The following is a 23793-nucleotide window of genomic DNA, read 5'->3' on the forward strand; positions in this document are numbered from 1 at the left end:
TTGTTTGCTGAACAGTATGAGGCACTTGTGTATAGAAAACCATTCTGTGTATTTGTTTTCAGATGCAAGCAAGCTAATGGACTATTTGCAGACTATTTCATGGACTATTTCATGGACTCGCTTGCCAATGAAGAATAGCCATGCCCAGAAAAGATTAATGATGCAAGTGGTTGTTTGACTGTTCCACATCAAAGACTATGAGGGAGAACATTTTCCAGAACTGTAGGAACACAATTCTTGTATGTGCAACATGCGATTCCACAACATGGGTTATTAACCTGTAGCCTGCAAGGCCATACAGGTTTTTTCTCCCTGTGGCTCTCCAGAACTCCACAAAGTTTGTTATTTCTAGAAATGTTTTTTTTTTGGGGGGGGGTTAATTACTGAGTCCTCTCATAGGTTCCCTATAGGGATGTAAGAAGGCTGACCTGGAAAAAAAGGCCTACTCTGCATAATGACTCCCCTAATTCTGAACCAGAAGGAGTTATGCTTACTTTGCACATCCTGGAAGGCCTTGAGATACTCCACAGTGAGCAGCGGTTGAGGCAGTTCTCGAATAAAGAGTTTTAGAAGACTTGCTGCATCGTGCTGTTTTACACTTTCCCAGTGGAAAGTCCCTTCATAAAACTTTGCTTCAAGCTCCTGGCAAAGATTCTAGAAGACAAGAGGCCGAAAAGTCTTTATGCACTTCACACACACTTTTAAAAAAGGGGGATATGAAATCATCTTATTTATCCAAAACATCAACGGTAAAACTAGGCACACATTTTAATATAAAAAACTGAGCTAGGTTTTTGGGTGTATGTCAATTATATGTCAGGGCGTAGTGCTAAAAATGACGTTTTGTATTTCCTGTGTTTATATAATGCTACGTATGCAGTCAAAACAGATACTCCATTTGACAATGGATCTCCTTTGTGCTCCCTGGCCCATTAACAGCATTCAATAGAAAAGAGGATGTGCAAAGGCGCATTCAGTGTCATGTATCAAAATGCTCTCTATTTATACAACATCTATGGAAATATGATCAAGTGTTGCAGATGCTTGAATTCAAGTGTTTTGAATTCATTTTTGGCTCTTCAGATTATTAACACATGATGCCAATCTTCCTAAGCCAGGCATGTCCAAAGTCCATTTTGGGGGCCTAATCCGGCCCGCCGTTCAATTCAATCCAGCCCCTGTGGTAGTTTATTTCCCAGGGTAAAATCCAAAAAAAATCTCAACAACTTCAACCCCCCAAAAAGGCTAACAACATTGGTTGACCCTATAGTCGGCCCTTACGGCCCATCACTTCATCAAATCTGGCCCTCTTTTTAAAAAGTTTGGACACCACTGTCCTAAGTTAACAAGACACCTATCTGCAATTCAACATTCAGAGCAGGTTAAATGAATAGCTCCTGTGGTCTCCACACATTTCTCTCCAAGAAGAGCTTGCATGCATGCTTATCTGGCCATCTAAACAGATGCTTGCAATCACTCTGCATGTTTGGACAACAGGGATTTGTATTGTATTTACCCTCCCCACTCCATTATTGCCTATTTCATCTCAATGGAGTTATGCTTCAATTCAGCCACTTTGCCAGGTCAAGAAGATTTCTACGCAAGCGTAATCCACAATTAGCAGGCGCAGGCCCAGAGTATGCACATGGTGCTAAATATGAAAACCATCTGCTCTACATTTAAAATTTGACATGCACAGTGGTAAAAATCAGGTATGAAGTAGAAGGAAAAAAGAGGATAAGTTTTTCTCCAAAAAAAAAAAAAAATACCAGTCCATACACAAATGCTCTCAGAGGGACTAAGAACAAAGGCTTGTTTACCCAGGTGGCTAACCACAATCCAGGATAACATCAGAGTAATGAAGGGTCAATCTGTAGGAAGAATAGAGTTAATTGTCCTTCACCCTGTCCTTAATTCAATATAAGAATACCTACAAAAAGCCTTCAAACCAGAACTCACAATGTAATAAGATAAGTTTTGGAAAGGAGGTTTCTATCACACACATTCCTGTTCAGTCACTCAGCTTTGGCAAAACCACAGTCAGTTGTCCAAGGATTAATATAAAATTGTTTTTAAGATACGATTCTTATAATTATAAAATGTCATAAGGATCTCATGATCTTGCCACTGAACACAAGTTACCAAATTATTATTAATAATAAAATACTGTATATGTAATTAATCTAACACTCTCTTTCCAAAATTGAAAGATTAGTTTACCTTTACCCTTGCTGCCACACCCGGTATTCGAAGAAGCCCTTCTGTATCCAGCTTTCCTTCTTCTATATGGGAAATGAGCTGCAAATTAAAATAGAAAGTATCTCAACTCAAGTTGCTGGCAACTAAAATGCTAGTTGAAAAATAGAAAAATTGTTCTACTGAAAACCAGAATGCAGCTGTGGCTAAACAGTTACAAGCTTTTCTGTGCACTGGTGTAACTATAGGTGCCATATATGTTTGCATTCTGCTGAAATCTAACTGGTATAGAAGAAACTGACTGGTCAGCCTACAGTACTCACTTTTTGAAAAATTAGTGGTATCCGGATGCCTGGCACCCTCTTCTGATCTTGTTCTAGCAAAACTGACAGTGGAACACCAAAAAGACCAGATTCTGTATGAAACAACAAAAGACAAACAATTGGCTTATGACGACATGAAAAATGGTTTCATAGACTCTTCTCCACTATGTTCACATCAACACAGTTTATAATTAATAAATCCAGACAAACAATTTACAGTCCAATCCTATGTACACTTAGGAAGGAGTAAATCCCACCGAACAGAGTGGGATTGAATCATATGCATATTCACCCAGAATTAAGTCCCACTGCATTCAATGGGAATTTACTGCCTGTAAACATGCACAGAGTTGAAGCATCAGCCAGCTCTGCATATTTGAATAATGCATGCTAGTTAAAAGCAAAAAGTTGCAGACGAACCCTACAAAGCTGACCCACTTCAGAATTCATTGCGAATTGAAGTGTCAATAGTATTTTCAAACAGACATTATTTCTTGCTGCATACATCTCTCTACTATGAATTAGGTACACTTCATCTTCTCAAATAGCAGGATTGAAATATTCTTCTGTTTTTACATTTCTGCAATCTGTCTTGGCATTAATTGGCTATTATTGTACTTATTTTTAAAGATTTTTCAAACATTTAAAGCAAGAAAGGGGCTCCAGCAAAAATAAATATACCACAAGTAAAGAAAAGGAGACATACTTCCAAACATTTAACCTTTGGAATTGCTCACTGACACGTACAATATTGTAACCCCAGTCATTTCTGTTTCCTGCTGTATGAGTGGCCTGTGAACAGGGCCCATTCTCACTAGAGGGCATTAGGCAAACTATTATTGCCTTTGCCTTAGCTGCTCATCTGCAATACAGGAAGAAAAATGCTGGCCTTTCTTTAATAGGGCTGTTGTGAAGGTTGTCGAGATAAAAGATATGCAAGCCTTTGAGCATGTGAAGTACCCTCCGTCAAGTCTAAGGATTGGGTTGTATCCAATGGTTGTGCAAGCGGAAGGCAGCTTGCACAACTGATGTTTCTCTTCCCTCCTCCTAATCTCCACAGCCCTGGTAGCACCACACCTCCCCACCGAAAAACCTCTCTAGAAGTGAACAGTGTGGACTGTGTTCTATGGGGAGAAATGGATTTGCTGAAAACCAAGCAAAGGGGACTTCATACATGTGGAGCTCCCTTCGAGTCATGAAGCAAGTGGATACAGCCCTTATTATTCACAGTGCTGCAGTCACCAACCATAGCTGGTGCTGAGGTAGGGATGGTAGAATAAACCATTTGATGGAACATCTATAGGAGGCTGCTGAGTCAGACCATTGGTCCATTTAGCTCAGTACTGTCCACACAGACCACCAGCAGAATTCTCCAGAATTTCAGACAGCCATCTCTATCAGATCTAACACAAGAAGCTGAGGATTGAACCTGGGAGCTTCTGCATGCAAGGAAAATACTCTACCCTGAGCAATAGCCCCTTTTCCTATGGAAAGACAATGGGGTTTTCCCAAATCAGAATACCCTCAGGAAAAATCACATGGAAAAAAAAGTTGGACTGAATCAAGAGGGTCCCTCTGTAGCCCCTAAAAATGCAGAAGACCCTCTATTTCCCAGGGATGAAAGGAAAAAATGGCTATCCTAAAGCAATATTCCATATTCAAGAAGTATTTGGCATAGCTTTAGTATGTTTAACTGGACACAGCTTTCTTAAGAATATAAAAATGGAAGGTTGTGGAGGAGGGAAGGTTCCTTTACCCTGATGTGGCTGGAAGAAGTTATTTTCTGAGCTGTGAAATGAAGATTGTATTCAGAGAACTCAACTGTACCCAGCTGTATCTCCCTCATCACTCACAGTTGCTTTCAATTATTTAGCTACTGCACTGTCGTCTCTGCTGAACCCTGACTGCAAGTTTTTGCCCAAGAAGATATTTGATTAACTGGTAACATGTTTCAGGTCCTTGTAAAACATTAAAGAGAAGGTCAGAAATACAGGCAGTTAACAAAATGGAAACGTTTCCTGTATTTCATAGGTTACTTTTAAATCTGTGCAATGCTGCTGTTTCAAATTTAGCTCTGCATTATATTTTATTATTTCTACACATTTTTAATTCATATAAGCTGCACTGAACTTCAGACTGAAGGGAAAGCAAAGGGGGAATCCTCTTAATCAACCAATAAATAAATAAAATATTCCCAGTCCAGTGTGTTTAACCAAGGCTGTACTCACTAGAAGCTAATCTAGAAATATACAAAACTTCAGTTTAAAAATAAAACTTTTAAACTGTAAAAGGCGCATCTAAAACATACAACTGAAACTAAATAAAAACAATGAAAATGTTAATGGAGAATTTTCAAATATATACAGTCAAATACACATAAATTTGCAAGTCAACAATCTCAAAATCAGTCTTAGTGGTCAACTTGCCCCAATAAAAATTCTGTTCTTTTGTGAGTTTCCCCACACTAAACCAAGCCTATTTTACAAGATGTTAACTTTACAGATATATGCATGCATTACCTATATACACTTTTGTATTTTCAATCAGAGGAGCAACGTTGCTTTTCCTCTTTTTTAATAGGAAAAGGACTTGATATTATGCCATATAACTTGGTGACCTCAAAATGTTCCCATTTGCCCATATCTATATTAAAGGTAAAAATATATATAAAAAACCAATATGGACTGTTGGTTAGGAAGTCCAAAAAGAATCCCTGTATAAGGAGTGGAGAATGATATGAGTGTATAACTGAAGACTTATAAACAAATAAAGAAAAAGAAGTTACTCATTTGGATTAAATTACATGCTTTGAAAATCTGACAGGCCGCCTTTGCTCTGATGAAGGATGCCATCACTCACTCACACACACACCCCAGAACTGGAACGAAATCTCATGCCAAAGTAGAAACCACAGGAAAAGGTCATAAAGCTGTAATTTTCATAAAGCGTTTGCCTAGAATAGGAACACTGCAATTATATTGTTATGTAACATAAATTACAATTTTGTTGAGAGCCTCCAAGTGCAGTCATGTTAAGTTATTTCATGCCGCCCTATAGATCATAATCAATATGGATGGTTCTCCACAAACAAAAATAAATCATGGTTGAGAGAACTTTTAGAGTTAAGCTTCTAAAGATAGGCAAAGGAAAGAAATGAAACGTTCAAGCAGTGAAACAAGCATGACAGCATTAAGGACTAGCTTAGTGAAACACTCCATCAGGTTTAAAGTAGGAAGAAGTGATATATTCCTAGAAGTAAGGGTGGTTGGAACTACTACCTTTCTTTTCATGCTGCAGCCTCGTCAACCGTTTGGCATGATTCATCCAGAGTTTGAATCTCTCTCTCTCATTACAGTCAATGCAACTTGAATGTAATTATGTTGCATTGACAGTAATGAGAGAGCTAAGATCATGCTTAACAGGTCGCCACTAACCCTGATGGAATGCAAAACTGCTTCATATGGCATGGATTGTACCCATCCTTCTCACAAATGCATTTGGTTTGCAGGTTCTGTTGACCCCCAGTGGATACCCGAGGCCCACTGCTTCATTTAGAATACAAGAATACACAATGCGATGGGCGTATAGCGCACGCCACCAAAGCAAATGGGAAGTCACAACAACCTTACTTCATTTTTGCCCCTACAGTTTTCATGGGGAAACCAAAAAAGTGACCTCAAAGATTACACATATAGAAATGCACATCAACATAGTAGCACTGCAAATGGAAGAAACCGACCTTTGGTTTTGATTTTTATTGCTTTTTGTGGCTTCAGTTCTGTTCCAAGTATATCAAAGAGAGCCGTCAGCTCAATTAGTGCCAGAGCATGGACCTTCTTCATATCCTGAGGGGCAAGGTCTCCAATCTTTGTTGTACCCGTTTTGTCTTTTGGCAGTCTGAAATTCTAAGAGTTTAAAATAATAGCATTAAAGTCTACAAGCAACAAAAGGAAGCGGGAGCTCGTGCTGCATTTCAGCGGTGCATATTATTGGGGAAGGTATTTTTTGCTATAATAAATTCACTTTTGCACTCCTAGATTAAAAATTTCCTCCCCTCCCAGGCATATTATTAAAATTACAGCTTCATTGGGGACTTGTACACAGGTACATGAGGTATATGTGGGGCTGCGGTCTCTGTGGGTAACAAAATAAGGGGTGGAGGAGTTACCGATGCCTTAGAAGTGTTTGAAAGTGGGTTACCCATACCTTGAAAGTGGATTTGGCTTTCGCCTGTTTGAAAACTGAATGCATGCCAAGAGCACTGTGTATCTTTCTTTAAGCAATCAACGATGGACAAATAAATTCAGACTAAAGCAATGAGCACCTGATCATCAAGTGAAAGTGTTTTCTTCCCTAGAAAAGGACCTAAAGCCTGGTCTAAACAGCTGAAGTAGTAAAATAGTTCCTAGAACTATAAATCTTCAAACTGCAGGTGATAATGGTGAAGGTTGCATATGTGAACACTTCCCAGCCCATTACTGAACACAGAAAACTAGATTAAGACTCTGCAGTTTCACACTTCCGTTTTCCATGAATGCCCCATTACCAACAATGCAATCAAGCATACTGTTCCTGGGCTGTACCATTTAGCCACCTCTTCTACTATTTTTGCATGCACAAATAACAACATGTATTTATTTATTTCACAATATATATACACCACTTGTAATAAAACCTTAAAGCAGTTTACAAAAATATTATCAGTTAAAATTAGTGAAAAACAACTATCTAAAAACAGTCAAAAGTTAAAATCAACAATAAGCTTAAAAACCAGATTAAAACACGTCAACATTCTACATGTCTGAATATGTAGTACTCTCTATTTCTTTGAACTTGAAGTTCTCAAGTGTAATTTTGGAGGTGCTGCAGAAGATAAATAAATAAGAAACCCCCACAGAATGAAAGATATTAAAGCAAGACCACAAAAGCACCTACAGGAAGGAGTGTGTCATCCTCTTTGCCCTTCAAGACTTTGCCTAATGGGTCATCTTTGAGCGTAGCTGCCTGCTCCGAAAATGATATTTCCAAGTTAATGTCCGTTTCAATCACTGGAACATCTTCTCTTTGATGATCATAATCAATATGTTGACAAGATGCTAGATGTGGTGAAAAAGAAATGGGGGAAATGGTCATTAAAGTTTAAATGCAACTTTTCCCCCTCTTCCATAACCAAATTTGAGGGGGGTGCTGAATTAATCATGGATTGGCTCCAGAGATTCATGAACAGAAAATCTGCTCACAGAATGCTTCCACCTTCTGATAGGTTATGGGAGCCTTTATGAACCTCAGCTGGATCACAGTCCCCTTACCCGAGCATATAACTGCTTTGCAATCAAGGCACATTATGAAGATCACAAATTTTTAGAATCCTCCCTCCCCCTAATAATCTTAATGCTGTGCTGTTAAAAAAAAAAAACTATACTTCCTAGCATGTAAACCTCCCTGATGGCAAACCTCTATTATGTTACTGTCTCTAGTTTAACAAAGATAATACCATAACTAATGTGCAGCATTGCTCAGTTTCAAAGTTAATAAATTATCATCATTTTTCAATCATGAGGCAAGTGTGATGACTACTGCAGCTTTAAAGTTTTTGTTAAACACCACCTAATTATCAGAGATTATTATCAAAGATGAGAAAATTACTTCGCTCCCCTACTTTGCTCACTGCCCCAAACCCTAAACACACTCCCAACTTTTACTAACAAGCTTTTAGTTTTGAATTTCACTTCAGGAATATTTGGTGCCTTTGAAATGCCAGGCAATTCCTATTGCCGTTGGAAAAACAACTGCCCCCCACGATGCTCTGCTAAAACAACACTGACTATTAGCTCCTTATTACTGGCGAGCCTCTGGCACAGCCCAGAAACAGGTGCTGAAGTTTGTACCCAGAAAAACTGGGGCAATTCTGCAAATGGAACAGATTTCTCTCCCATTCCAATGCTGGCAGCAGAGCTGCACTTTACAGCAAGGTTCCCAACAGCTGTAACATATCAGAATATACACAGGCTGATTTAGCTTTTCCCTTTTCATTCAGTGCTATGAGAGCGTTAGCATATGGAAATTGCCTTTCAGAACTTCTCCATTTGTAAAGGCTCATAAAGAGGCACTGGAGAAAAAAGAACCAGATGTTATGAAATTCTTAAATAAAATGCTTGGTAATTTTCCAGACCAAGATTCTACAGCAGTTTACTGGCATAAGCCCTGTGCTTTTCTGTCTGCCTCTCTGCCTTGTGCTGACCCAGCAGTTTGGCAGCAATCCCATCTTTGAAACTGTTCTTGCTAGTGAATGGCTGCCTGGTGGCTGAAGCAAACAGAGAAAAGGCTCATTAATGCTCCTCTAAGCACATATTATTCAGCTGACGGTATCGTTCTGTTTCACAAGATTTTGTATTTCCAACTTGGCTCCTGCTTATTGAACATGTATTCAGAGTTCTGAAATCTATTGATAATTAGTAATATATCCCATTTTTAATACCAAACTTCATGGGTATCATCCTTATCATTAGTGATAAAAGCAGGGCTCTTGTTTTTCTGCTTATTTGGAAGCATACCTCTCTCCTATCCCCACCCCCCAGTCAATTATATACAGGTATTTATGGCTATCGTACACAAATCCCTGTTTTGTAATTAGTCATTTTTCTGACCATGCTTCCTTATCCTACTTTTAAGATTTCCTTGACTTGGACCTAGCTGCCTTTGTATATGCTTCAAAATACAGTAAGGTTGCCAAGTCATGACTCTAGTGTCTTGAGATTTCCATAAATACATCCAAGAGTTGAGGAACTCTAGTTCCATTATGAGAGTACAATTCAGTTCAATGTGCTTTAGTTTTATTTATTATGAATTCCCAACAGCCAGATTTATATACCCATCTTAATTCAATGACTAGATTTCACAGAGCTAGTCAAATGTAATTGTTGCAATTGTTTTATTAACTTAACAATTGGGTGCAATTGTTTTATTAACTTGTTTAATCTGCTCCTTTACAGTTTTTGGAAAGACAAATTGGTTGCCATTAGGGTGGTGCAACTGGGGTCCCAACACCAGCACATAATCTGGAGAGGAAGGCACTGGCACACAGGACTGGCTGCTACCATTGACATTAAACAAATGTTACAACTTTCATTGTGCAAATTGTTAAGAGTTTATGGATATTATGATTACCAAATAATTATTATTTTGGTCTGGTTGCTGTTTATAGAAATAGCAATGGTATTTGATCCACACTGGGAACAGTTATGGTTAACTAGGGCATTGGAGCCACAAGACTAAATCCTTGCATCTGATGAGGTTTTTTGACTTGGCAGAGATTCTGACACATGTGTTTGGATTGTCTAAAAGACTTCTCCAGAATATGGTCCATATCCTAGAAAAAGCTTTCTTTTTAAAAAACAAACAAATTGTTCAGCAATATATCTTGTTAAGACATTTCAAAATAGAAACAATACATAAAATTTGTTAAGATTTACCCTCTTTTGTGTCCTCCTCTTTGTTTTCTTTTGTTCTTACAGACTGGTGTTCATTGCCAATTTCCTAAAATGCAGAAAATAAAATATTCTGAATATTTATTCAGAAAATAAAATGATAGACAAGAAGCTTTGCTCCCACCTGATCTTAAGACAGACACCAGAAAAAAATGCTCTTGCATGGACGTTTTCACGTTTGAATTTCATGTACAGTGGTACCTCGGGTTAAGTACTTAATTCATTCCGGAGATCTGTTCTTAACCTGAAACTGTTCTTAACCTGAAGCATCACTTTAGCTAATGGGGCCTCCTGCTGCTGCCACGCCGCGGGAGCACGATTTCTGTTCTCATCCTGAAGCAAAGTACTTAATCTGAGGCACTATTTCTGGGTTAGCGGAATCTGTAACCTGAAGCGTATGTAACCTGAAGCATATGTAACCCAAGGTACCACTGTACAGAATTTATAGAAAATATTGCCAAGATTTAAAAAAGATTTTTAACACAGTCAGTACTTGAAAACTTTCAAAACTTGAAAGGCGAGAGGTTTGGGGATATATGGAGAATCCCTGCTTCAGAAGCAAGGAGCCTGTTGTCCTCCAGATGTTGCTGAATTACAACTCCCCCTGTTCCCGGCCACTGGGCTGGGGCTGATGGAAGCCGAGAGCCCAACAACATCTGGGGGACAAAGGATTCCCCGCAACAGCCTGCAGGAAGAACAGCTTTTAAGCATATTGTGATGGCCAACCGTGAAGGACGTTTGGAATTTGGAAACTATGAATGAACTTGCAGTATATAACCAAAGGTAAAACCGAGTTGTTATTCTGTCTGAACATGTGAAAGTTTGAAGAGCCTAAAGGGGATAGGGAAATTATTAATATTCATGTTAACAGCTGCTCAATGTACAATCATCTACATATGGAAACCAAAAGGCCCCGTGCCCTAAAAAAATGTATGATGAGGTTATGAGACCTGGTGCTCATGCTGAAACTCATAAATATTAACAGAATTGGAGGGGGCAGACTGGGAAATAAGATTTGTTTGAGAAATGGACCGTTTTTGTTATGCATGGGAAACTCACACACAAGCAAGTATATAAATACATAATGAAACAGTTGGAATAAGAGCACATTGTTTATAAAAAACAGTTTTGTTGACTATACATTTCTGATTTAATTTATTTGTGCATCCATTTTTTAAAAAAAGAATACATTGATAGACACAAATATTATGCTTGGTCTTTTTAGTTCCAATTACTAGAGATGTCAGTGAGGTTTGCTGGGCTCAGGCTCAGAATTGAGACTCTGGGATCCTGTAAGGCTCAACCCAAAGGGAGAGGTGAACATTAGAAGGTTAATCCCCCCCCCACAAGTTCAGGTTAACATATTGGGCTGGAAAAGGCTTCCCAGTGCATTCCTTCTTTGCAGAGCAGCCCCAGAGGAAACTGGTGTTGAGGGCAAAAGCTTAACCCCAGATGGGATCATCTTCCCTTGTAGTAGGGATGGGCTTTTGCTCAGAAGCCCCAGTTTTCCACAGTCCCAATCCCAGCTTCTCATTTTATCTGGGCCTCAGAAAGTCAGCCAAGTTCTTCTTCCTCCCCACAAAAAGCTGGGGGCGGGGGGGGGGACTCCAACTATTTCTGAGGCAAGTAGCAGAGAACTTCCCCTTTCCCTGCGGTTATATGCTTCTGCTAATACTTGAACAGGTTCTTCCAGTGCAGGGAAGTTTGCATATTAATCCAAGGTCAGGTTAGCCAGAACAGGTGCAACCACTTCTTGCTCTTGACACTACTCCACATTCCCCGTGAATAATGATATTGATAGCCTTTTAATTCAGTATGTGAGCAATCTTTCTCGTAGATTTCCAAACCCTAAACTGGGAAGGGTAAATACAAGCACACTAGCGACCTTCCCCAACCTTCCCAACAATCTCCAGATGTTTGGTACTACCACTCCTATTGGACCTTATCAGCACAGCCAAGATGGAGTTGATGGGAGTTGCAGTCCAAAACATCTGGAGGACACTGAATTGGAAAAGGCTGCTCTACAGAGAAAAGAGGAATCAGTGAAACCTTCTATATACATGATGGCTTCTTTCTGCCATCCATTACTGACAGTAGTTCAGACAACACTTTAAGAATGTAATTGCCACCCAATCCTACGTTTGGAAGTCCATCAAATTTAGGTACATATTAAAAAATTGTCTGAAGCAGTGTCAGACCACTCAGGGTTCTCTATGTTGACTAGAAATGACACTCCAGGGTTTCAGACAAGTGCCATGCCTATAGTCCTACCCAGAAATGCCAGGATTAAAGCTGGCATCTTCTGCATGCAATTCAGATGTTCTACAACGGAACAAGTGGCCCTTCTGTACACATTTTGATGGGGCACATTCCCAAGTAAAGGTACACAGGACTGGAGTCCAGGGAAGTGTTTCAGATCTTTTCATTACTAGCCTTCTCTCTAGTTGTTGCTCCTTATTTGGTTTCATGCTGCAACATTTTAGCACAAAATTGCTCCAGAGGGAAAAAGGAACCTTTAATCCTTGCAAGTATAAACATAATAGTGCAATTGCTGTGTGTGTTATTTCCTATTGTTTTAGTAAGTAATTGAATTTTGTAGCAGTTATTTATGATATTGAATACAGAACAGCAGCATGTGGCTAAAGGACAAACATTTAAATGAGCCTAATACGTGGCTGATGTCACCACAGGTTGAGAATGCAATTACATTGCTCTAAAAAGGAATGCACAGCACTTTTTGATTCAGTAAAAAAATACCACAAAAGCACCTCTGGATAAATATTCACTTCAAAAAGGGAACTGAAGCACTAGCTAGATCATCTGACAGATTATAGCATCCATAATAAATGGAGCATCAGCTGTACCAAACTAATTTCATAGTTTAATAGAACACCCCTATGTCTGGCTCTCAGGCACATAAATGAGTAAAGTCTGACATTCCCAAAATGGGAAAAGGTGTCTCCTGAACCTGTGCATCTTTCCACTCCAAGTTTTCTATACAGGAAATTATTTTTGCAGATTTGTAAAATAGGGAGTCTAACAGACAAATGGATTTCTCCATTTTCAGAACTGGAGAAAGCATCGGGATATTGAAAGTCATCCCACAGCTGAACAATCTACATGCCAGCAAATAAACCCTATGACTTGATTGGTACTTAAAGTCAGCAAAATGGAGCTCCACCTCACCTGAGTCTGCTGCCTGAACAAACTTCTTCCCTTTGTTTTATGTGAAGACCTGTTTCACAAACTAAAGCTAGACTTCGCAAAATATATGCAAGGCCCCCTTGTCAGAAAAACACAAAACTTCATCTTCTTCCTAGCAAATTTAAACCCAGCAGCATGGCCGTATCCTCTAAGCAGCATGCAACAAGCAAAGCAGCCTTTAGAAAATGCCCTCTTGTTGAGATTTGTGAAACAGTGTCTCCTCCAACTTAACCCTAATAGCCTGCATTCCTATACAGGTTTTTTTTTAAGTGAGGCTAAACCAAAAGCCACAAACCAGGAACTCACTTTTTCCTTTGACTCATTTTGCTGCTTGAAGATATCTCTCACATCAGGAACTTGGTACTGCTTGTTTTTCTTCCTCATTGTCTGTGTGACTGTCTCCACTCGTTTCTGCACAGCTGCTGCCTGTGTACGCGTCAGAGTAGCCAAAACCACCATGCTTTCTTGAGAGTCAGCAGCTGCCTCACCAAAGAGGTTTGACAAACCGGCTTCTTTTAACCACTCTTCTTCCAATTCCCCCTCTGGCCCGGACAAAAGAAGATAAAAAATAATTTGATGACATTTGCATGACCGCAATTTTCATGACATTTGCATGACCATGGGTTTGCGTTATACCCAAAGTCAGCCATAGATTTCGGCAGGAAAGTGAGAGGTATATAAAAAACCCAAACTGCAAGCAGTTCCATGGAAGCTGTTCCTTATACAATCTGCACAGAAACCTTTGGTTCTTCTCCCATACATATTCCCTGTAAAATAGGATTGTGGCGGGGTTGGGGGGGGGGAATCTGTTTCCTGCATGGAATTAGAAAGCCCAGCACCAGAATTTATATACAATTGCCACATTCAATGGATTTGTACACCATTTCTGCTAGTTCGGCCTTCGCTCCCAGCTGTAACAGTGCCTTGTTTTCTTAGTACAACTCTTCATTAGTTTAATTTAATCAGAGGTTATCAAGGCTAATGGGTGATCTTACTGCAAATGGGTGATTGTATTGCAGCATCCAATTATGCTTGCTGCTGCGTTCTCTACTCCTTAGTGATTTTCAGTAAGGTGATCATTTCCTCATTGTTTCTAGATGGCAACACATTGTTTACTAAAAACAAAACGGTCCCAGCAAACAAAAAAACACAGGCCATTTGCTATATATAGAAACAACTAGCAAGGTGTTTTTTTCATGTTAGGAATATAAGAAGCTACTCATAGAAAAGAGAGGATTGCAGAAGTGTGCTTTAATGTCAGAGAAATGGCACCGACTTAGAACATTTCCTAGGAAACATTTACCTGAGCCTCAGCATTTGTTCGCTAAAATTAGTATAGAAAACAGAAGTGCATTCTCAGTAAAAGGGTTCTAAGGTATTATCTTTTTTTCCCCATAGCTTCAGAGTCCTTGCCAAGAAAACATGATTATATATTCATACACACACACACACACACACACACACACACACACCCCCCTCCAACCAGAATTTATTTTGCATAATTTTAAACATTAATGACGCTCTATTGCGGAGTGGGGAGGGTATTTTACTCAAATGTAATATTATTTGAGAGTACGATCTTGTTCCTCCATTGTTGATAGTGGTGGCGGCAATATGTAACTGCCTCTCCACTGTCTTTGGGCAGTAGAGGCATGCTGCTAGTGTTCCAAAGTGGCGGAAGTCCCATCATAGCCCAGTAAATGAAGACATACCACTCACTGGCAGTTCTCCTGCCACCAGCAGTGGCAAGTGGGTGGAAAGCACTGAAATGGGGAGTTGCAGGGTGGCAGCAAGTTTAGAATCACAGGATCCAAAATCCCCTGAATCCCTCAGACCCAAAGTCTTGTGGATTCCTCAAGGGGCCCATTCCTTGGGCCTCTCAACGACGCCAGCCTGGAGCAGGTGTGGTGAAACATTATGAGGAAACCCCCACATTTCACCTTGGCTGACAATTGTGCTTTTTAAGAACAGTCCCCACCACACCCACTATAAATAGGGCTGAGATACCACGTACTCTATAAATAGGTCTGAGATATCATGTACCTATTAACCTATTGACTACCATATAGTCAAATGCATTTGGCAACTGAAAGGGCTGTTTATTTGCACTAGGGTGTTTGGTTGCTTTCTCTTTTTTCCAAATACACTGCATTTTTACTACTGTAGGTAGAAGCTGTTTTATCGTTGTTGTTTTTACTATATAATTCTGACTTCCTACAGGAATTATTGCTCTTTGTGTGATTCCGGGTACTATGGTAACCAGAATAGATATGACTTCTGAAGAAGCAAAAGAACTTCCCATTACCCTTACCAAAGCAGTGGTCAAAATCCAGTGACAGTTTATTGCAAAACAGCAGAAATGTAAACGAAGAAAAGAGGAAATTATCTCTTGCTGCAAAAGCTTTAAAAGCACATCTTGGGGCAATAATATGCATAAGTTATGAATTCAAGCAAGTACTTTCTTAAAGTATCATGGTTTTCCTCCAGTTCAGGATAGTCTAGTCCACAACAGCAATTCCAGGTCCTTGAAAATAATTGCCATTACACAGTCAATGTGTTGCCAGATTTACAGAGGCATGAGTCAATTCCAACTGACCAAATCTTAAATCTATCTTGGTATTGTGGTTTCAAGCACAATAAATGAAAGATCTAAAACAGAGTCTTCAAAACAGAGGAACGGTTTTCTTAATTCCAGTTATAATTACCATCAGGCTCCTTCACCAGAACCACTGCTTGTTCTTCAGAGTTATTGCCTCTGGTTTCATTGATGTTTTCAAGTTCTTTCCAGTAGTCATCCATGGATAATTCATCGAGTGAATCTTGAGAACCTGAACGGTTATAAGGGGGCTTCCCTGAGGGCTTCTTAGAGTTGTCATGGTTCATATTATATTGACCAGATCTCCTGCTAGAAAACACACAGAGAGAGAGAGAGACTTAATAATGTGGTGCATAGTTTACAGTGACATCAGCAAAGCCAATTAGAAACATACCACTGGTATTCATACAACTTTTAACATTTCAAAATGTGACATTTTAAGTAGCAATTTGTCTTTTATCAATATTTCTAGACTTTGAAGACCAATGCATATTTTATAAAGTGTGGAGTGGAGAATAGGGTTTCCACTTTCTCAAAGTATGAATTACAGCAAGTCTGCAACTTATATGCTTTCAGCTTCACGTGTGTAGCATAAAATTAAAAAAATTAAAAGGGGACAGGAAAAGGGTGGGTTTCTGGGGGAAATGATGTTGGCATTTGAACCCCATTGAACCCAATGGGGGAAATGATGTTGGCATTTGAACACCATTGAACCCAATGTGTTTTGACTACACATGATTTTGGTTTTAGTCATGATCCCTGGAACATAACCCCCATGTTAAGTTACAGGCTTACTGTACTTTTAAAACATCTCATCAATACTGAGGAGCCCATTGCTCTCCCTGAAGGAGGAAGAATTAGTTTTTTTCCCAGAGTAGGGCAATAGCTAATTGAATTGTTTATCACTTTGTAGCTGTATTTAGATATAAACACTTCAAATATGAATCAGCTCTCCTGGGACAGCTTGTGCTGAACTGAAGAAAACAAGTTCAGTATTCTGAAGTTCACCCTGGCATTCAGATTGAGGCAGGACTTTAGTTTCTGTAGTTCCTACTTTTTAAAGAAATGTAGCTTTCTATGTGAACCTCAGTGGCAAAGGCAAGACATTTTGCCACACAACGTGCACCTAATCATTGAGCTATATGGAGCTAACTCCTAGAAAAGCAAGTCTAAAGGTCACAGCCTAGTGTGTGTAAGAAAACATGTTTCCTCTTTTACATCATTTATAAATACATTCCTCCCTCTTAATTTCCTGCTCCAACAAATCTATATGGAGTTTCAACAGTGTCTTGTACTTTGCTTGCTTGATGTTTGCCAGTGCTTTTTTTCCTGGGGGGACGCAGGGGGACACATACCCCTAAAATTTTTGTGTATCTAAGTTTGGCCTTATTGAGGGGCAGTATTTCAATATGAATAGGAAAATGAGAGTACTTGTAAACATTTTTTTAGAAAAGAAAAAGCACTGGGTATAGCAATGAAAAAGGGATTACTCTGAAGAATCATTTCCACAAATTCAAAATGACATAGCAACTCCTGACCATGAATGACCATCCATGACAATCCTTTAGGTAGGCACACCAGGAAGAGAAAAAACAAACAAACCCTGAACTTTCCATGACTTCTGAGTCTACTCATGCCCATTCTCCCTAGGAGGTTAGAACCAATCAGTATCACAGAGGAAAGGTGCACGGAAACCCATTCACAAAAGGTTTGCGCTAACAGGGTTTTCTATGTCCTGTGCAGATTAATGTAACAGTAGCTCAAGGGATACCAATTACCTTCACAGCAATTCCTGGTAGTTAAAGGCAACAGGGTAACAATAAGTTAGCAGGATATAATGGCTGGGGTAGAGAAGGAAGTTTCTCACTGATCACACAAAAAAAATTAAAAATACACATGCGTACTGTATAAACTAAATTCCTGGAAACCTAAAACCAACTGCATTGCTACTATGGCCACAGTTCCTGCGGAATCTAGACCCAAGAGAAAATGGAAACGGTTTAACTTAAGAAATGATAGCTAATACTGGCCTAGCTCATGACATAGGACCCTAAAACATTAAATATACCTTTTCTAATTTTAATCCAGTAGAACTAAAAGGGATAGCAGTGCACTTGTGACAGACCTATTTTCCAGTTGCAAAATAACTCATTGTAGGCTGGTTTGCTTATGGAAGTCAAGAGTGTTGAGCTACCATTTATATCATGTTGGAAGATAGAAGAAAATCTGCATTCATGCAAAGCGCAATGCCTATATAATTGCAGGTCTAGAATCTGGGCTTTACTATGGCAGACAGAAGAAACAATATTCTGAAATAATGTATTGAGAAATTAAACTAGTTGATGTCTGAAGAAAAAGTCTGGGGGAAATCAGCAACTAGTGAATGAACGACTTGTGGAAATTTTTTTTTTACAAAAAATAATTTACATAAGTTGTGTCTTCTTAAACACAGATGTTCTAATGCTATTTTTAAATAGCTGCACCCTGTATCACTAGTGTCTTCTTAAAATCATTGCTATTAACAAAAATGCATCTTGAAAATTACTCAAAGGCCGATGGTGGATAATGAGCTGTTCATAGACCAAAACAATCTGAATCTATCACAATACATATTAACACATCTCAAACAGTTTCACAGACTTCCTTCGCTGTTCCTGCTATTTAGATGTAATGTATTACAGCAAACATTTCTAAACAAACAAAAGACCCCTATTTTCTGTTTCTCTGTTCCTGACTGCAGACTTACATGCTATGTCTCAGTTCACAGCAAAGCACTGGAAAACTATTCACAAATTTCACACACAGCATCTAATTTGGCCCTTTTTGGCACAGCATTATCAGCTGGGTAGAGATCCAGCAATCTGCACACAGAACTAACTTTCAAAAGTGCAGTAGTGAACATCAAGGAGAGTATTCTTGTATTATCTTCTCCTTCCCACTACTCAAACATTTTTCCAGTTTGCAGAAGAAGTATTAGTGGACACAGCATGACCCAGGAAGCACCCAAGTGTCTGCTTGACTCACAAAAGCACAAGCGTCAGTTTCAGGGTAAATTGTCATAAAAACTATTCACACTCCAACTGCTAAGCAGTTAAAGATTGATGGAATGTACATAAATACTCTCTGGGGCTTTCCTTTGGCATGTAACCCTCAGCGGTTGCTTGCATAGTTGCAAGATAAACAGAATCCTTCACAGAGTCACAGCTGATTGTTACAGTTATGATAAGAAGTTACTTTTGTTCCTTTCTGATATTGGGGCTTCAGTCAGATATTACAAAATCACTCCACAGCTGTGCCAGCAGAGTTTTAAAACAGGTTTACTCACAGTTCTTAACAGAGTTATTCGCCCATCTATTGGCTTTAATACAAACACACAAAAACAGTGTAATATTCCTGTCAAAGGCTTTCATCTGCTACAGAAGATATACCATAAATCCCTTAAAGTACTAGTCCTATGCTATCTCCAGTAGAACTTATGCCATCATAGCCCCACTAAGGTGAGTGAGGGTTGTTGCTTTTATAAATACTCCTGAAGGTTACTTTCATCCAAAATACATTGAGTATTTTAAAAGAACTATGTTTGATTTAAAAAATTATTTCTTTGCACCATTTTGAGGCTCTATTATTCTTGGATTTCAGTTCTGTCCTCTTGGGCACTCACTTAGCTGGGCCCTAGCCACTGGCCTTCTTTGGAGATCCTATCTAGCTCGTGGAAAGTTTCAATGATTCCTAAGTTTTTCTAGAGTCTATTCATATATTAAATACAGATAGGTGGAAATTCCTGCATGTGTTTAGTTAAGATACGAAGGTGAAGGCCAAGCTGGAAACCACCTCTCCAACGCTCGCTTTCCATGCAGCAAGATTTCTATGTGAGGCTGATTCAAGCAGTACATACATAAATACATACATTTATAATTGAGAACTGTACCATACCCTAATCATGTGAGACTTGCCTCAAAGGGCCAAATCAGAAAGGATGTTAAATTTCCAGTTTCCACTAAAACCAGCAAGTTAGATGGTTAATACAACCTTTAAAGGAAGTCTGTAATGAAATACTGGAAGGGAAAAGGGCACCAGAGCCGTGGAAGGAAGCTTATATCACACTTATACCGAAAACAGAGACTGAAAAGACACAGCTCAAGAACTACCACCCCATATCACTGCTTAATGTGGATTATAATATTTTTGCAGATATTTTGGCTAAAAGATTAAAAAATGTGTTTAATACGAGGAACATAATTAATATCTTAGAAAAATTACAAGTGAAGATTAATACTAAAGCAGTTTTGATATTTGTGGACGCGGAGAAAGCCTTTGACAATATTTCTTGGAGTTTTATGAAGAAGAATTTACAGGGGATGGGGGTTGGTCAAGGTTTTGGAAATGATATAGGTGCAATTTATTCAGAACAGAAGGCTAAATTAATTGTGAACAATGTAGTGACGGAAGAATTTAAGATTGAGAAAGGAACACGACAAGGTTGCCCAATCTCTCCATTGCTTTTTATATCGGTCCTGGAGGTTTTGCTAAACATGATTAGACGGGACCAATTGGTTAAAGGTATACAAGTGGGAGCTAAACAGTACAAACTGAAAGCATTTGCTGATGATTTGGTATTGACTTTACAGGAGCCAGAATCTAGTACTAAAAGAGTACTGGAATTGATTCAAGATTTTGGTCAGGTAGCAGGCTTTAAGTTGAACAAGATGAAAACTAAGGTTTTAGAGAAAAATCTAACTGTGATGGAGAGAGATAAGTTTCAGAAGGAGACAGGATTAACACTGGTTAAGAACGTGAAATATTTAGGGGTTAACATGACTGCTAAGAACGTGAACTTAAGGATAATTATGAAAAATGTTGGACTGAAGTGAAAAAAGACTTAGAAATATGGTCAAACTTGAAGCTATCACTGTTAGGCCGGATTGCTGTGATAAAAATGAACGTATTGCCAAGGATGCTGTTTCTGTTTCAAACATTGCAAATTTTGGACAAAATGGACTGTTTCAAGAAGTGGCAGAGAGATATCTCTAGATTTGTCTGGCAGGGCAAGAAGCCTCGAATAAAATTTAAGATATTAACAGATGCCAAAGAAAGAGGTGGATTTGCCCTGCCAGACCTTAAACTTTATTATGAATCAGCCGCTTTTTGTTGGCTGAGAGAATGGATGCTTCTTGAAAACACTGATGTGTTGGATTTGGAAGGTTTCAACAATGTATTTGGCTGGCATGCATATCTGTGGTATGATAAGGTCAAAGCACACAAAGCGTTTAAAAACCATATTGTTAGAAAAGCACTGTTTAATGTCTGGATAAGATATAAGGACTTGTTAGAAAATAAAACCCCAAGATGGCTGTCACCAATGGAAGCAAAGGCTCAGAAAAAACTCAATATGGAGGCCAAATGGCCAAAGTATTGGGAAATTCTGGAACAAGAGGGAGACAGATTAAAACTGCAGAGCTTTGAAAAATTAAAAAACAGAGTGCGAGACTGGCTCCATTATTATCAAATAATGGAGGCATATAATTTGGACAAAAAACTAGGCTTCCAGGTGGAAAAATCAAAATTGGAAACAGAATTGTTAGACCCCAAATTAAGAATTTGTCAAGAATGTATAACTTGCTGTTGAAATGGAATACTCAGGATGAAACGGTGAAATCTGCTATGATTAAATGGGCACAAGATGTTGGACATAACATTATGATGGCTGACTGGGAACAGTTATGGACCACAGGTATGAAATTTACGGCATGTAATGCCTTAAGAGAGAATTTAATCAAAATGATTTACAGGTGGTACATAACACCAGTCAAGCTTGCAAAAATCTACCATTTGCCCGATAATAAATGCTGGAAATGTAATGAGACTGAAGGTACATTCTTTCACCTTTGGTGGACATGACCAAGGATTAAGAATTTCTGGGAGATGATTTATAATGAAATGAAAAAGGTATTTAAATATACCTTCCTGAAGAAACCTTTCTCCTGGGCATGGTCGGCTAATTGGTGCCAAAAAAGGATAGAACTTTCTTTATGTATGCTACAACAGCAGGAATACTTATCGCAAAGCATTGGAAGACACAAGATCTACCCACCCGGGAAGAATGGTAGATGAAGCTGATGGACTACATGGAATTGGCAGAAATGACTGGCAGAATCCGAGACCAGGGAGAAGAGTCGGTGGAAGAAGATTGGAAAAAATTCAAAGTATATTTACAGAAATATTGTAAAATTAATGAATGTTAGAAGGATGCTGGAATGAAGTTATATGGCTTTAGCAGAAATGTTATAAAGAATTAAGTAAAAATAGATTGTTAATGGGCCAAAGTGGAAAATTTAAGGTTAGATTGTGTTAAGATAAATTATAGAACAAAAATTGAGAAAGATGGAAAGGATTTGCTGAAATAGCTAACTGAACTAGAATACAAAAAAGGGAGGTGTGAGGAGGTCGATGAAACAAGTAAATGAAAGGTAAAGATACGGAAATATTGGATTTTTTTTAATGTTTTTGTTTTTCTTGTTGTTTTGCTGTATTGTTTTTTTTATTTTTCTTATTATTTCTGGTGTATTGTAAGGTATTGTTTTGTTGTGTTTAACTTTTTATTGTTTCTTTCTTCTTCTTTTCTGTAACTTTCAAACCTCTAATAAATATCATTTTAAAAAAAAAACCAGCAAGTTAGTTTCCCTTCAAGTGTCTGGTAAACCTCACTGCAATGGTGCTACCACAATACTGCTTTTCACTTACACTCGCTTGACATCATTGGTTGCTGCCAGATGAGAACAGGCAAATGCATGATATAATGATGGCAAGTAGTAAAGTAGCATATAGACATGAAATATGGCACATGTAGCACCCAGTCTAGAGCCCTAAGAGTGAGAAAATGAAACTTGCAATCTAAGAAAGAAGATGCTGAAATGCAAATCATTGTGGTAAACAATGTTTTAGCTTATAATTTAACAGTTTTAGCTTTTAGTGTTTCCAAAAGTTACTATATGGTAACTAAGTCATATCCAAGGTTTCTGGTTTTCTCTATTCTTCCCTTCACATGATGCTCCCTTGTCATTATGGCAATGTTCCAGATTTTACACAAGCACTCCTCAGCAGACTAGGGTGAGTCGTCTAGGGACAATAAGATTCTGGGATTCCAAAAATAATGTATTATGTTATTTTCTTACACAATTGTTTTGATATTTCAACAAAACATGAACTGGATGGGAAAGAACCAATAGTCTGCTTTCATCTTTTCAAAATCCATGGAGTTTAGAACCATCAAAAATGTTTGTTTAAAAAAAAGCCTCCTTTGTTTCTGCTACAGTCCTAACATTTATCACCGTGTTTTTCTGCAAATCTTGTTTACCTTCTAGGGAAAGAACACAATGGTTTTGGTACAAGGAAAGTCTGCTGGACTCTTGGAAGAAGTCTACCACACTGTCAAATGTTTTTTCTCCTATATAGGAATAACTTCTGTATACAAAAATGCTATTTTCTAGAATTATTGCTACAAGTTATTAAACAAATCTGGTTAACTCAAGTGTGCTGGGGAAATTGCTAAATTCCTTAGAGATAAGATGCCCTTTAAAATGTTATACACCTGAATCTGGCATTTCTCCACCTTCCAAACCAAGCATTGGTTTGAAGAAAAGATGTTGAAGAGCACTGTGTAGAAAACACAGTATATAACATTGCATTATCTAGTTATGCATGCATCAAATTTGCATCGCCTCTTGCAAATCAGCAGTACCAGTTGAATATGCAAATAATGTGTGCTGCTCAGGTACAGGAACATAGGAAGCTGCCTAATGCCAAGCCAGACGATTGGCTCATTTAGCTCAGTATTGTTGACACTGGCTGGCAGCTGCTCTCCAAAGCTTCAGTCAGTCAGGGGATACTTCAAGACCTAATTGGAGATGCTATATACTGTATGTCACTGAGCTGCAGCCCCTCTCCAACTTGTACAGCTTTAAATTGTGATTGACAGCTATCATGCATA

At 38.6% G+C, this 23793-nt stretch overlaps 1 protein-coding gene across 5 annotated transcripts in view; it reads right to left on the minus strand.

The window, feature by feature from the left end:
- ARHGAP18 (Rho GTPase activating protein 18) overlaps positions 1-23793 on the minus strand; it is a 63809-nt gene that overhangs the window by 11529 nt on the left and 28487 nt on the right. For 2 of the 5 annotated variants that reach the window (XM_083498149.1, XM_083498146.1), the window contains exons 2-9: positions 15916-16112; positions 13517-13752; positions 9992-10055; positions 7455-7615; positions 6259-6424; positions 2520-2611; positions 2221-2298; positions 495-654 (exon numbers count right to left, since the gene is read on the minus strand). In XM_083498149.1, coding sequence (XP_083354275.1) covers positions 495-654; positions 2221-2298; positions 2520-2611; positions 6259-6424; positions 7455-7615; positions 9992-10055; positions 13517-13752; positions 15916-16112 — 1154 coding nt within the window. Of the gene's footprint in view, positions 1-494; positions 655-2220; positions 2299-2519; positions 2612-6258; positions 6425-7454; positions 7616-9991; positions 10056-13516; positions 13753-15915; positions 16116-22792; positions 22882-23793 lie in introns of those variants that run through there. The other 3 variants (XM_083498148.1, XM_083498145.1, XM_083498147.1) reach the window with 2 other exon arrangements.

Source organism: Podarcis liolepis, assembly GCF_965112155.1.
Source record: "Podarcis liolepis genome assembly, chromosome: 3".
In the NCBI taxonomy this organism is placed as follows: Eukaryota; Metazoa; Chordata; class Lepidosauria; order Squamata; family Lacertidae; genus Podarcis; species Podarcis liolepis.